We start from the raw sequence: 13213 nt of genomic DNA on the forward strand, positions 1-13213 counted from the left end.
TGAGTTAGGTTGGTCTTTCTGCCCTAATGCAAAAGGCATTACCAACCATGGATCTCAAGGCACATCGACAATCAAGACATCCATGCTTCTGGACTATTAGTGTGCCTTTAAGACCAAGGTTGGGACTGCCTGTGTTAACCCATAGCTTTGGGTACTTATCCAGGAATCCTTTAGTAAATGTGGATAGGCCCTGTGAGACCCATTAGCTGCTGCTAATACCATACACCATTTTGCAAGACAGTAAAACTTGCAGTGAAATGGGGTCCATGAAATGGTCTGCAAGCTTAAATACATTGATCAATTTATGACCTAAAACCCCACTGGTTATTATGGTGATTTATTTTACGTTGAGGGCTGTTATTTTTTAGTTATACAATGTAGTCATACCACTTGCATCGCAATCCTGGATTAATATTTTATATAATAAAAACAAGCACGGTGAGTATTTGTGATGAGTGCTTATATATATATATATATATATATATATATATATATATATATATATATAATATATATATATATATATATATATATATAAAAAGAAACAGGAAAGAGCGCAAATGAATCAAGTGCATTAGGAAAATTTTATGTATAGAAAAGAAACAGGAGAGAGCGCAAATGAATCAAGTGCATTAGGAAAATTTTATGTATAGAAATACATCAGCTTGCCAGCAAAGAGTATCGGGCATCCAACGGTCCTATAGAGTGGAGACACCCCACTGACGAAGTCCAATAGATGACGAAACGCGTTGGTGTGGCTTACAGTGACGTTTCTCTGACATGGACCAAGGACTGTTCTGCGGCACGCTGGTAGCTGTGCGGCTCCGGGACCATTGGATGCCCGATACTCGTTGCTGGCAAGCTCATGTATTTTTACTGAGCTGTATGTGATTCATTTTATTACATAAAATTACTAATACACTTGATTCAATTGCGCTCGCTCCTGTTTCTTCCTATGTATTCCTACTAAAGCTGTGGGCTCAACTTAAAGGAGAAAAAGTTGCACCATACATCCACTTACTTATTGGACCAAACTAAAAGATCAGCGCGCTCTTTTTCTTATATATCTCCGATGTGCGGGCCGGCACTCAGTCCTTATGAATACGTCTACTACGGTGCCTTCCAATGAAAATGGGTACAGACCTAGGTCTTTGTATGCACTACGAAATGCCTATATAAAAATAACATCCTTTTTTTTTTTATCAGTCTACGAGTGCCACCTTTCTTCAACTGTTTATATATATATATATATATATATATATATATATATATATATATATATATATATATATATATATATATATATATATATATATATATATATATATATATATATATATATATATATATATATATATAGAAATTTGCATACGGGCAGCACTCCAAATTAGCAGTACAAGCAATAAGATGAGGTGCCCTCCGTGGAACACAGTGAGTGGAGAACAAACTGCGGACATAGACGCTGTGATGGCGGCACTCTGCTTTTAGAAAATAAGACACAGGAGACCTTGTAGTTCCCAACTACAAGGTCTCCTGTGTCTTATTTTCTAAAAGCAGAGTGCCGCCATCACAGCGTATATATAGAGATAGAAGAGAGAGAGAGAGAGAGAGAGAGAGAGAGAGAGAGAGAGAGAGAGAGAGAGAGAGAGAGAGAGAGAGAGAGAGAGAGAGAGAGAGAGAGAGAGAGAGAGAGAGAGAGAGAGAGAGAGATGTGGTTTGTAGGATGGCACTCCTGGTCTTATGTAGATTAGGGATATAAGAAAACTCCCAAGATATCAAAGTTCATTTCAACGTTTCGATTTTATTAATCTTCATCAGGAATCCTGATGAAGATTAATAAAATCGAAACGTTGAAATGAACTTTGATATCTTGGGAGTTTTCTTATATCCCTAATCTACATAAGACCAGGAGTGCCATCCTACAAACCACATCTATCCATATCCTTGGAGAGGCACCGGGCGCATCAACTATTTAAACTACTAACTGAATACTGGAGTGCCGAGCGCTGGAACGAATATATATATATATATAGCCAGGAGGCTCCGCACTCACATCCAAATGTCAGGACCAAACACGGGGTGCACAGCAAAAAGTCATCCAATCCAGATGGCCAATTATATTTCCAAGTGCTTAATGAAAAGCGAGGGCACTCACCATAACAGCAAAAGTCAGCCAATTTTAATGGTCATACATAATAGTCGACGTTTCGACCCACATGGGGCCTTTGTCAAGACACACAGGGTAAGTCCAAAGGTACACCAGAGAAGGTGGTTACTTTGCCTTCTCTGGTGTACCTTTGGACTTACCCTGTGTGGCTGACTGTGTGGCTGACTTTTGCTGTTATGGTGAGTGCCCTCGCTTTTCATTAAGCACTTGGAAATATATATATATATATATATATATCTTAAACATTTACCCTGGGAGCAAAGCCAAACAGCGAGAGATGTAAAACAAGGCTAATTGAATTTATAGAGAAGTTGCCCATAGCGGCCAGTCAGCTTCGACCTATTATTTTATAGAATGTACTTCATAAATACTACCTCAAAGCTGGTTGTTAAGGACATTTTCACATGTCCACTTCTCCACTCTATTCATTGGGGGAAATTTACTAATATGTGTATTCTACTTCACATGTGATGTTGCTATGGGCAACCAATCTGAATCTACTACTTATTTATTTAGCTCCCTCTAGAAGATAGCAGACAGGATCTGATTAGTTGCCCATAGCAACATCACATGTGAAGTAGAATACACATTTTAGTAAATTTCCCCCATTGTTTGATATTCAGTATATACCCATTGCTAAAAAGCTGCAGTGGTGCAACAAATAAAGGTGCTTGACAGACTATCCTTTTTTGACTACCAAGATAAAGCAAAATATATCTGAGGGGCAGATTTATTAAGCTCGGTGAAGTGATAATGTGGCTGGTAATTTATCACCGGCCAATCAGCTCCCAACTGTGAATTTACAGGCTTGGTTTGAAAAATGACAGGTAGGAGCTGATTGGCCGGTGATAAAGACCAGACACTTTATCACTTCACCAAGCTTAATAAATCTACTCCTGAGTATTTACAACTCTACATACTGTATGTACTATAGAAAATGGTAAATTCATTTTTAATCAGAGAAAATAAAGAAAAGTATACAATAACATTTGGGTTACAATATAGTACAGTACCTTTTTAGAAATCTTAACTTTGTGTTTTATGGGATCATCCACAACTTTGGATTTTTCGTGCATTAAGCTTGGGCTTCCTGTCATAACTGGTTTATCAGTGTCCAAGGTTTTAAGATCTTCGGGTGCTTCTATGTTTTGATTAGCCCCAGAAACAATTGTCTCTACAGTATCTAGCTTTTCTTCTTCTGCACAACATTTAGCACATATGTACTCTTTGTCATCCACTTCCATTTGCTGTGCTTGTGCAAGGCTTAAGCCAACACATTCGCCATGAAACCAATCCTCACATCTTCCACAACCGACCATGAACCTGATTAATAACACCATATGTCATTAAAGTAATATACATTTATAATAAATTATAGTAAAGTGATTGTCCACTTTTAGATAAGAACATACATGTATATTTGTAAAACAGGATTCCATTTTATTATGGCTACCACTGCTACTGCTTTTAAAAATATCACAGCATGATAGGCACTTATTAATGTTGATAGTAGATAGCTCAGTTCTCCCTTAAACAAGAGTATTTCCGGTATAAGAAGAGGTAAACTGAAAAACCTGCACCGTTTCTTTTTACACTGAATGGACATATGCTGCAGTATACACACACACAAATAAATACATACATACATACACTCACATTTTATAATAGGATTGTAATACCTACCGGTAAATCCTTTTCACGAAGTTCATATGGTATACTGGGTTCTCAATACATTGGGGAAGAAGAGGCACACAGAACTCTTTACAGTGGGTCTACTGGCTCCTCCCCTCTACTTCCTCCTCCACATCCTCAGTTAAGGAAAAACTGTGCCCGAGAAGAATGAATGGATGTGAGGTAAGGATATAAGTATATGTAAGTGCGGTGAGATTCATACCAGCACATCCTTAAACATTTATAACTGGTAAATAAAACAGTTAACAACTTGTAGAACACTACAAGCAAACATCACCTAAGTGACAACCTAGGCAACAGGCCAAAATACGTCACACCTTGAAGTGACCACCAGATGCAGTAGAACTCCGCACAGAGGCGGGTTCCCAGGTACACCATATGAACTTCGTGAAAAGGATTTACCGGTAGGTATTAAACTCCTATTTTCACTATCATTCATATGGTATACTGGGTTCTATATACATTGGAGATGTCCCAAAGCTTCCAGAAAGGGGGGGGGGGGGGTACGTGCGTAGACTGCTGCAGCACCGCCTGCCCAAACTTAGTATCCTCTTTGGCCAGGGCGTCAAATTTGTAAAACTTTACAAAAGTGTGTTGAGCCGACCAAGTAGCAGCTCTTCATAATTGCAGATCTGACACACCCTGAGCAGCCACCCAGGATGCGCCCACCACTCTCGTGGAAGGAGTCTTCAAAAAAGGTGGAACCGGTAAGTCAGCCGCTCCATAAGCCTGACTTGACCAAATCCAACGGGCAATAGATTGTTTTGAGGCCGGTAAACCCTTTTTATGGGCATCATAAAGCACAAAAAGACAATCAGTCTTGCGTAGCCTGGCCGTTCTACCAACATGGCCTTAAGCGCTCAAACCACATACAGGGATTCCGGAAATCCAAAGTGACTAGATGGAACCACAATAGCCTGGTTCCGATGGAAAGCCGAAACCACCTTCGGCAAGAACTGCTGTTTTGTTCTCAGTTCTGCCCTATCTGCGTGAAACACCAGATAAGGACTCCTGCAAGATAAAGCACCTAACTCTGACATTCGTCTAGACGATGTCAGAGCCAAAATCCTTTAAATCAGTTGACGCCAGTGGTTCAAATCAAGACGACTGCAGGAACTGTAAGACCACATCAAGGTCCCAGGGAGCCGTAGGTGGCACAAAGGGGATTGAATCCTCAAAACCCCCTGGAGAAAGGTCTGTTCCTCTGGAATATTAGCCAATTTCCTTTGAAAAAAAATAGAAAGACAAAATCTTTACCTTCAAGGAACCTAGGCGTAGGCCCTGGTCCAAGCCTGACTGCAGAAATCGCATACTTTCTCCAGATCTTATGTTAATGGGAAGCCGTCACAGGTTTCCTAGCCTGGGTCATGGTGGAAATTACAGAAGCATGAAGACCTTTTCTGGCTAAAATCTGCCTCTCAACCTCCAGGCTGTCAAATGAAGCCACCCTGGCAAACGAAGGGCCCCTGAGTGAGCAAGTCGACTACAAGAGGTAGATGCCACAGGATCCCTACGACCATGGCCTGAAGATCTTCATACCACGTCCTTTGAGGCCAGTCCGGGGCCACCAGAATTGCAAGGGAATGGGAGGAAACAGGTAAACCAGGTTAAATGACCAAATCGTTGTTAGTGCATTGACTGCCACTGCCTGAGGGTCCCTGGACCTAGAGCAATACTTGTCCACCTTTTTGTTGATCCTGCCCGCCAAGAGGTTCTGCGGGTGAAGCCAACACTGCAAGGACAAGCCTTGCCTGGGCCGACAGACGTATCCACCTGTGCATCTGCAGGTGGGAACCTGACCATTTGGCCAAAAGATCCAACTGGAGTGGAACCTCCTGAACTGGAGCGCCTCAAAGGAGGCCACCATTTTGCAAGGACTGCCATTACCAGCAGTTGAATGGCTACCATCTTTTCCTCGGGCAGGAACACTTTGTTCCACAGTATCCAGAATCACCCCCAAGAACTGGAGACACCTGAATGGGGTCAGTGAGGACTTTTGCAGGTTCAAAATCTACCCGTGCAAAGACAGTACCTGCATTGTGGTGGTGATATCCTCTCTCAACAGTTCCTCTGTTCTCGCCTTTATCAGCAGATCATCCAGGTATGGGATAACATTTACCCCTTGAGCCCTTAGCAAGGACATAATTTCCGCCATCACCTTGGTAAAGACGTGCGGAGCCGTGGACAGGCCGAAAGGCAAGGCATGGAACTGGAAATGCTCCTCCTCAGAGTCAGGCTCTACAGCAGCTAAATCACATTTGCGTGACAACACACCCGCGGGAGTGAGAATGTCTACCCTTGCAGAAAGGATAGTTAAATCCTGCTGCACTCTCTGTGTCTGCAGGGAATTTGTAGTTAGTAGTGGACACAGATTCCAGCATACTTTTAATGCTGCTTGCCCAGGCAGGTTCCTGAGAGTACCCCTGTGATCCTCCACACAATTGTGTGGGGATACCAATGAGCTGTGGAGACACCCACTAGTCTGGGATGACATACAGTGTTCACAAGTAACTTGTGAAGTGGATGCAGGAACAAAACTTAGTGCCGCAAATCATACAGGTTAACTTTCTAAACATTTTAGAAAATGTATCACCCCACAACACACACACAGTCTCTAATACTTATATGTGTGCCCAGAATGCTTAACAAGCAAGTGGGGAAAGGACTCCGAGATATTGGGGGAACCAGCACACCCTTAACCTGAGCTCCCAGATTGAGGAGCTGGTTAGCAGTAATAGATATAAATACACAGAGTAAGTATGTGCAAGGCTATAAACATTGTAATGAGCATTTTATAAGCTCAATTTCACTTGCGGTCTCTGCTGAAGTTCTCTTCCACCCAGTCTGGAGCTGCCAGCACCGCCGAGGAGTGTCTGCTGCTGTAAAATGGCGCCCAAAGCATGCAGAGAGAAGCAGGAAATTGGTACCAGAGAGCTGTGTCCCCACTCTGAGTTAAGCCCTGCCCCTTACAATGGTGCTTTTACTAATCTTTATACTGGCGCTGTTGCTATTCCTAGCAAACACATTAACACCTGCCCTGATGGTCCAGAGGCAGTGTAACGCATCCAGTGTGGACAGGGGGCTGTGCGGTTCCCGTGCAGGGACACCGCCGTTGCCACCGCCATCATGCCGCACATCAACTGGGGTACCCCACTAGAGGGGACCCCGGGTAACACTCACAGCAGACGTCTTCGGACTGAGCCAGGGGTGTGCAGCAAGCTGGGGATGTGAAGCGCTGCAGCGCAATGCCTGCCACAATTACCCACACAGGACAGTGGTCCTGCAGCAGGGACACAGTTCAGTACCTTGAAAGGCCAGCAACTGTAACCCTCCCCTGGCTTCCCACGAAGCAGGGAGATGTTTAGTCCAAAACAGGGTCCCTAAAATAACAAACAAAATTAAATTAAGAAAAACTGTTCAGGAGCTCTGTAAGTGCAGCCTCTCTGAGGGCACATTTTTCTAAACTGAGAATGTGGAGGAGGAAGTAGAGGGGAGGAGCCAGTACACCCACTGTAAAGAGTTCTATGTGCCGGTCTCCTGCGGAGGACCTCTTCTTCCCCAATGTATTGAGAACCCAGTATACCATATGAATGATAGTGAAATTATTATATATACATACATACATACACACATCTACACATTTTTTTCATAACCCTTGCCTAACAGTAACCTGCAGCTACTATAAAACATCCAAACAAAGAAAATATTCATGTCTTAATCCTTTGAGTGCCAACATATCTGTGAGAGATGTGCAAATTATCTTCTAAAAATGCCAGTGTCGCTCACATTTGTTGTGTAAAAAAATATTATATTTCCTATATAAGGTAAACATTACAGGACATTATGATGAATATAAATGTTTTCTTGGCAATTTTCACACCAATTTTGATCAATTTGCTTGCCATTCAAATGGTTAAATTGATTCTGCTGGACCCACTGCCTGAACTTATAAATGGAGCTCTAATACAAAAAGAGTCGCAAACTAAAGCTAGTGAATAATATGATGGGTGTTCTTGAATTAGTTCATATTAAACTTGGTGGAACTGTTTTGCTGAAGTACCTGATTTCAATTCAACAGACATACCTACAGATGTTGCCACTCATTTAGCCCGCGATACATACGCACCATTGCAGGACTGGCTTATAGCAGCCAGCTTTTGACTATTCACACTCGCAATTAGATTATGCATTGTCTAAGAACCACGGGTGCAATTATTTGCATGTGTATACATACACGCACAAACCTAAATGTGAGTGCAAGGAGAATGGGTAAAATTTGTACATGAGAAGACTGAGCAGACCACCCATCCCAAGGACAATGATGGCTATAACCAGAAAAACGTTAATGCTTCCGCAGCTCCCAATCAACTTCAAAATAAGACTTGTAAGATAAAGATGAAGAATCAGCCTTTGCAATAGCCTACAATAGCATATACAACTAGACTGCCAGAGGCCAGTCTTCCACTAATGACAATTTGTTTACTAGAATGAACGAGGATCTTTTTCTAGAGCAGGCATGTCCAAACTATGAAATTACAAGTCCAATCATGCTTTGCCACAGTTTTGCTATTGGAGAATGCTAAAAATATGGACAGGCATGCTGGGAGGTGTAGTTTCACAACAGCTGGAGGGCCACAGTTTGGACATGCCTGGTCTAGAGGGTAGAATCATGGTTTATAAAGAGTTTGATCTGCTTCTTAGTTGCACACTTCTTAGTCACGTAAGAGATCTTTTGGTGGTTCACACCAACTGGGTACGGTGAAGCAAGTGGATTTTCTTGTGTATGTGTTTTCATATAAAGCATCCATGCAATGTTGTCATGTGCCATCTTGTCCATGAAACAGTTACTGTATCTACTATTGAGGAAACATTCCCAATAAATGAAGACCTGTGCAAACATGCATCTTGCTTTGAGATTAGACTGAGGGGATTCGGCATGAAAAGCCGGCGGTCGGGATCCCGGCGTTCAAAATCCCGACGCCGGAATCCCGACAAGGGGGGGGACGTGGATCGCCCCCCCTTGCGGGCTCGCTACGCTCGGCACACTAATTTATTCTCCCTCCGAGGGTGTCGTGGACACCCACGGGGGGAGAAAGTGTCGGGATTTCGGCGTTCGGAATTTTGAACGCCGGGATTTAAACTGCATACCGACTGAGGCTACCAATACCTGCATTTTAATGCATCTTTCCTCACACAGCAGTACGGTATTATTAAGGAATGGAGTAAAGGTGCCCATACACGTTACAATTATTGTATACAATATTGTACGCAATATCGCATCTCGGTTTTGCAAGAAGATGAGATCTAGTACAAAAAGTATGTGTTGCACATATTATACAATAATTGTAACATGTATGGGCACCTTTAAAGTGACTCTTTTCCCAATTTAAGACCTAACCATGGTCTTACAAAAAAATATATAACTCAAATATCTCTGGTCTTTACTTTTCTGGAAAATTCTGTAATCCATAGAGCTAAAAAATATGGCCATATTATTATCTTGTTTCCTTAAACCTACAATAATATAGAAAGCAGCTTTTTTAAATGTTTTTTGGTAATGCTGAACAACCAAGCAGGAAGCACGAAAACAGATAATTGTTGCCTAGGACACAACCTCAGATAAAGTTACATGTGGTGTTGCATATACAAATAAGTTTCTTGGATGTCTTTGGAGGTGAGGAATTCAACTTTATTTATTCTCATCAGAATTGACCTAATTGTTTTAATAAAAAAAAGTACTTGTTTAACATACCTAATACAAATCCGAAAGTCTTTTAATGTATGCTAACCAGCAATAGACGTGAAAACATGTTACACTCTGCACTTCTTTCAAACTGTTCTGTGTTCTATAATTCTGTGATATAAGAGACTGAGGGGCAGATTTATTAAGCTCGGTGAAGTGATAATGTGGCTGGTACTTTATCACCAGCCAATCAGCTCCTACCTGTGAAGTTACAGGCTTAGTTTGAAAAAGGACAGGTAGGAGCTGATTGACCGGTGATAAAATCCAATCAGCTCCTACCTGTCCTTTTTCAAACCAAGCCTGTAACTTCACAGGTAAGAGCTGATTGGCTGGTGATAAAATCCAGACACTTTATCACTTCACCGAGCTTAATAAATCTACCCCAGTTTTCATGGGATCTTCTGTGAGAGATCATCCATTACATTGTCCTAAACAGACAATTGCCTTTTTTCTTTTTTTTTAGTAGTCTTCTCGGGTGCCGGACGGGGTCCCGACAGTCGGGATCCTGACAGTCATTTACCCGACGTCCGGATCCCGACAGTCAAAACACAGACACACGGGTGCCCGACGGCCACCGCCTATTCTCCCTCGTGGGGGTCCACGACCCCCATAGAGGGAGAATAGAATAGGTGGTGAGCCTAGCGAGCCAACGTGCCCGCAAGGGGCTTTGTTGTGCTCCCCATGCTGTCTGGGTCCGGCTACCACACCCGTCTTCCCCTACACGGTCACAGAAAGAACACATGTGTGCGAAATCGCACAAAGTGCCCCCAAGCCACAGCATGATTTACATGCTGCAGTTGTTTAGTGTCAGGATGGGGAAGGCAACTGATATTGTTTTACAAAACAGGAATTCCTGTTTTTTCCACCACTTCCCATTACCACCCCCAAAACGGTTCCTATCAGTCACTTTGTGAATAAATCCTATCTGTGTCTGTCATTGCAACACCAGATGTGTCTTAGAAGCATCTGCAATTGGTCATAATAGCCTGACTGCTAACAAATCGGGTTTGCATGCATCTCTGAATAAGGAACTAAATAAAGTGGCCAAATATCTGTGGACCTGCACTAATGTAGAAATGCACTCTCAACAAGTGCTCCTTTTTATATATATGTACATCATATTAACCTTCAATAAAGCCTGACATAATTGTACCTATGTAGAAAAATTATTTTGATCTTAAAACTGGTCTGAATCTAATATTTTCTTTAAATGAACTTTCATTTCAACACATGAGAATTACAGTACAACATTAATTGTAAATGTGATGTTGTGCTGGTCATATATTGGCAAAAAAAAATGATCAATGGAACCAACATAATGAACATATACTGCTCATGAAGAGGCTACACTCTTCTGGTCAAAAACAATGGGCAATATAGAATTCATAAGAGCCCTACCTGTTTCCATGAAGTTTTCTGCAAGAATTGCAATGCCTGGTTGGATTCCAAACATACTTGTCAGTTGGAGAAGTTACTTCTGTCCCTTCTTTTTTTACAGTAGGAATATTATCTGGAATAAATAATGGTGGCTCATCAACAGATATACTTTTACTACTCCTCCTTTGGCGAGGCGGGAGAGACTTTTTTAGTTTGTTTTTTTCTTCTGAATGCTCAATTACTTCTTTATGTTCTCCACCATCCTTTGCCTGATTGCTGGGTTTTGACAAAACATGTTTAGTGACAGACTTGTCACAAGAATGGGACAAGTTCTTAGAATGTACATGAGATGTCACTTGTAGAGTTTCCTTTACATTTCTTTGATTATCTCTTAATGCATCATCCAGTTGTTTTAACAGTGCAGAAGAATTACTTTTTTTACCAGCTGAAAAGGGTTTCTTTTTTAATTTAGTCTTTAGAGGAACATTAGCAACATTTGTACTTTCAGGTCTTTTTTTCTTTACTTTAACCACTTTCAGTGTTTCAGATTGACTCTCAGATTTAGGAATGGGAATTGGATTTGGTTTAATTCTACCCTTATGGGATTTAGAATTAAAGCTGCTATCTTTTGAAACAATGTTTTTGGGCATATTTTTTGCAGCTATTACCAATTTAGCCGAATTAGATTTGATTTTTTTTGCACCTTTTCGCTTACGATTGACTTTTCTGCAAACATCATTCACGACTGATATTGCATTTTCTGTAGCAGATACTTCATCAGGTTCCAAGCTTTCTGTATTATTTTGAACATTTCTTTCTAAAATGGGCACTTCTGTGTCAGAAGTAAATTTATTATTAGGATTTAAAACTTCAGAAGATATGCAAGACATTTCTGCATCACTGCTCTCTTGGATAGAAGTACCAGCAGTATTTTGCAACACACATTCATCATTAATTTCTGAATGCATCAATGGTTTAACACCCAGGTTACATTCAACAACTCCAGATAGAAGTGCAAGTTCCTGATGGACTTGATCATAAATGACATCTGTTTTGCTGTGTGCAGTTTGGAACATTTCATTATTCAATACTTTTTCTTCAACAGGTGCTTCTAATACCTGATCTGCTGTTTGACCTACTTGTGAATTATTTATCTCATGTTTTGTATATTCCTCAATTGCTTTATTAGCATCAGGTAAAATAAGAGAACCTTCATTTAAAATGTCAGACTGCTCTTCTCTATTTATTATTACACTATCTGTATTGGATACAATTTCATTCACTGTACTAGAACACTCTTCATTTATTGAAATGTTTCCATCTGTAATTACTGTATCCTTAAGTTCCTTTTTTGCTATTCTTGTTGATCTTCTTGAATTTACAGGAGTAATGCTTATTTGTTCTAATTGAATAATTTCTTTGCTTTTATCATTAGTCTCCATGTGCAGTATATGCTCCTTCACTGTCACTTCCTCAGTTGCTTTATCTGGTCTGGAAGAGGCAGATTTTTTTGGACTCGAAACTTTTACCGAATTTAAAGACTTCTCAATAGTACTTTGTCTCATGATTCTTGAGGGTTCTGTTGAAAAATAAATAGATAAAAAGGTCATAAAAACATCCATCACTATTAACAATACATTTAGATGTATTTAAAACAAAGAATACCCACTTGGTAAAGCATATCAGCAATTTTGCATTACTTAGAACTACCTGTAAACTCTGGCAAGTCAGGTGTGAGGCTCTGCTATGGTTGGGCTTTTTTTTTGTATCGAAAATGTATCTTAAGCCGTGTACACATGGCAGCGATATTGTCTGAAATCGCTGGCGACCATATTGCCAGTGACGGGAGTGTGCCCCGGCGATAAATCGCCAGGTGCACACTTCAGTTTTCAGCAAAGTTCTAATCGCTGGTCGCAGGAGCTTGCTCCTGCGACCAGCTGATTACCTCTGCGGCTCCGCCGGCAGAGGTTTCTTTTCATCAGCGCCCATCTCTGGACGCCAATGAAAAGGAGACATTGAGCGATATATCGCTCGGTGATATATCGCCCCGTGTGTACACACCTTTATTCGCAACACTATGGGTAGAATTTAATTGTTTTTCACCAGCATTTCAGCTCGCTATCACCGGGTGTGGTGAGCTGAAATGCAGGACTAAACCTGTCCATAATGAGTGCGATATGCACAAAACTAAATAAATAGAACAATGAATAATGCTCCATGATATCCCATTACAT

The 13213-nt window shown here is 41.1% G+C and overlaps 1 protein-coding gene across 4 annotated transcripts in view; it reads right to left on the minus strand.

Annotated features, from left to right (window-relative positions):
* The window catches only part of PHF3 (PHD finger protein 3), an 82530-nt gene that overhangs the window by 39648 nt on the left and 29669 nt on the right, over positions 1–13213 (minus strand). For all 4 annotated transcript variants that reach the window (XM_083177312.1, XM_083177309.1, XM_083177310.1 and 1 more), the window contains 2 exons: positions 11001–12558; positions 3181–3490 (listed from right to left, as the gene is read on the minus strand). In XM_083177312.1, coding sequence (XP_083033438.1) covers positions 3181–3490; positions 11001–12558 — 1868 coding nt within the window. The remainder of the gene's footprint in view (positions 1–3180; positions 3491–11000; positions 12559–13213) is intronic.

The sequence above is a fragment of the Crinia signifera genome, chromosome 3 (assembly GCF_055691185.1).
Source record: "Crinia signifera chromosome 3, ASM5569118v1, whole genome shotgun sequence".
NCBI lineage: Eukaryota > Metazoa > Chordata > Amphibia > Anura > Myobatrachidae > Crinia > Crinia signifera.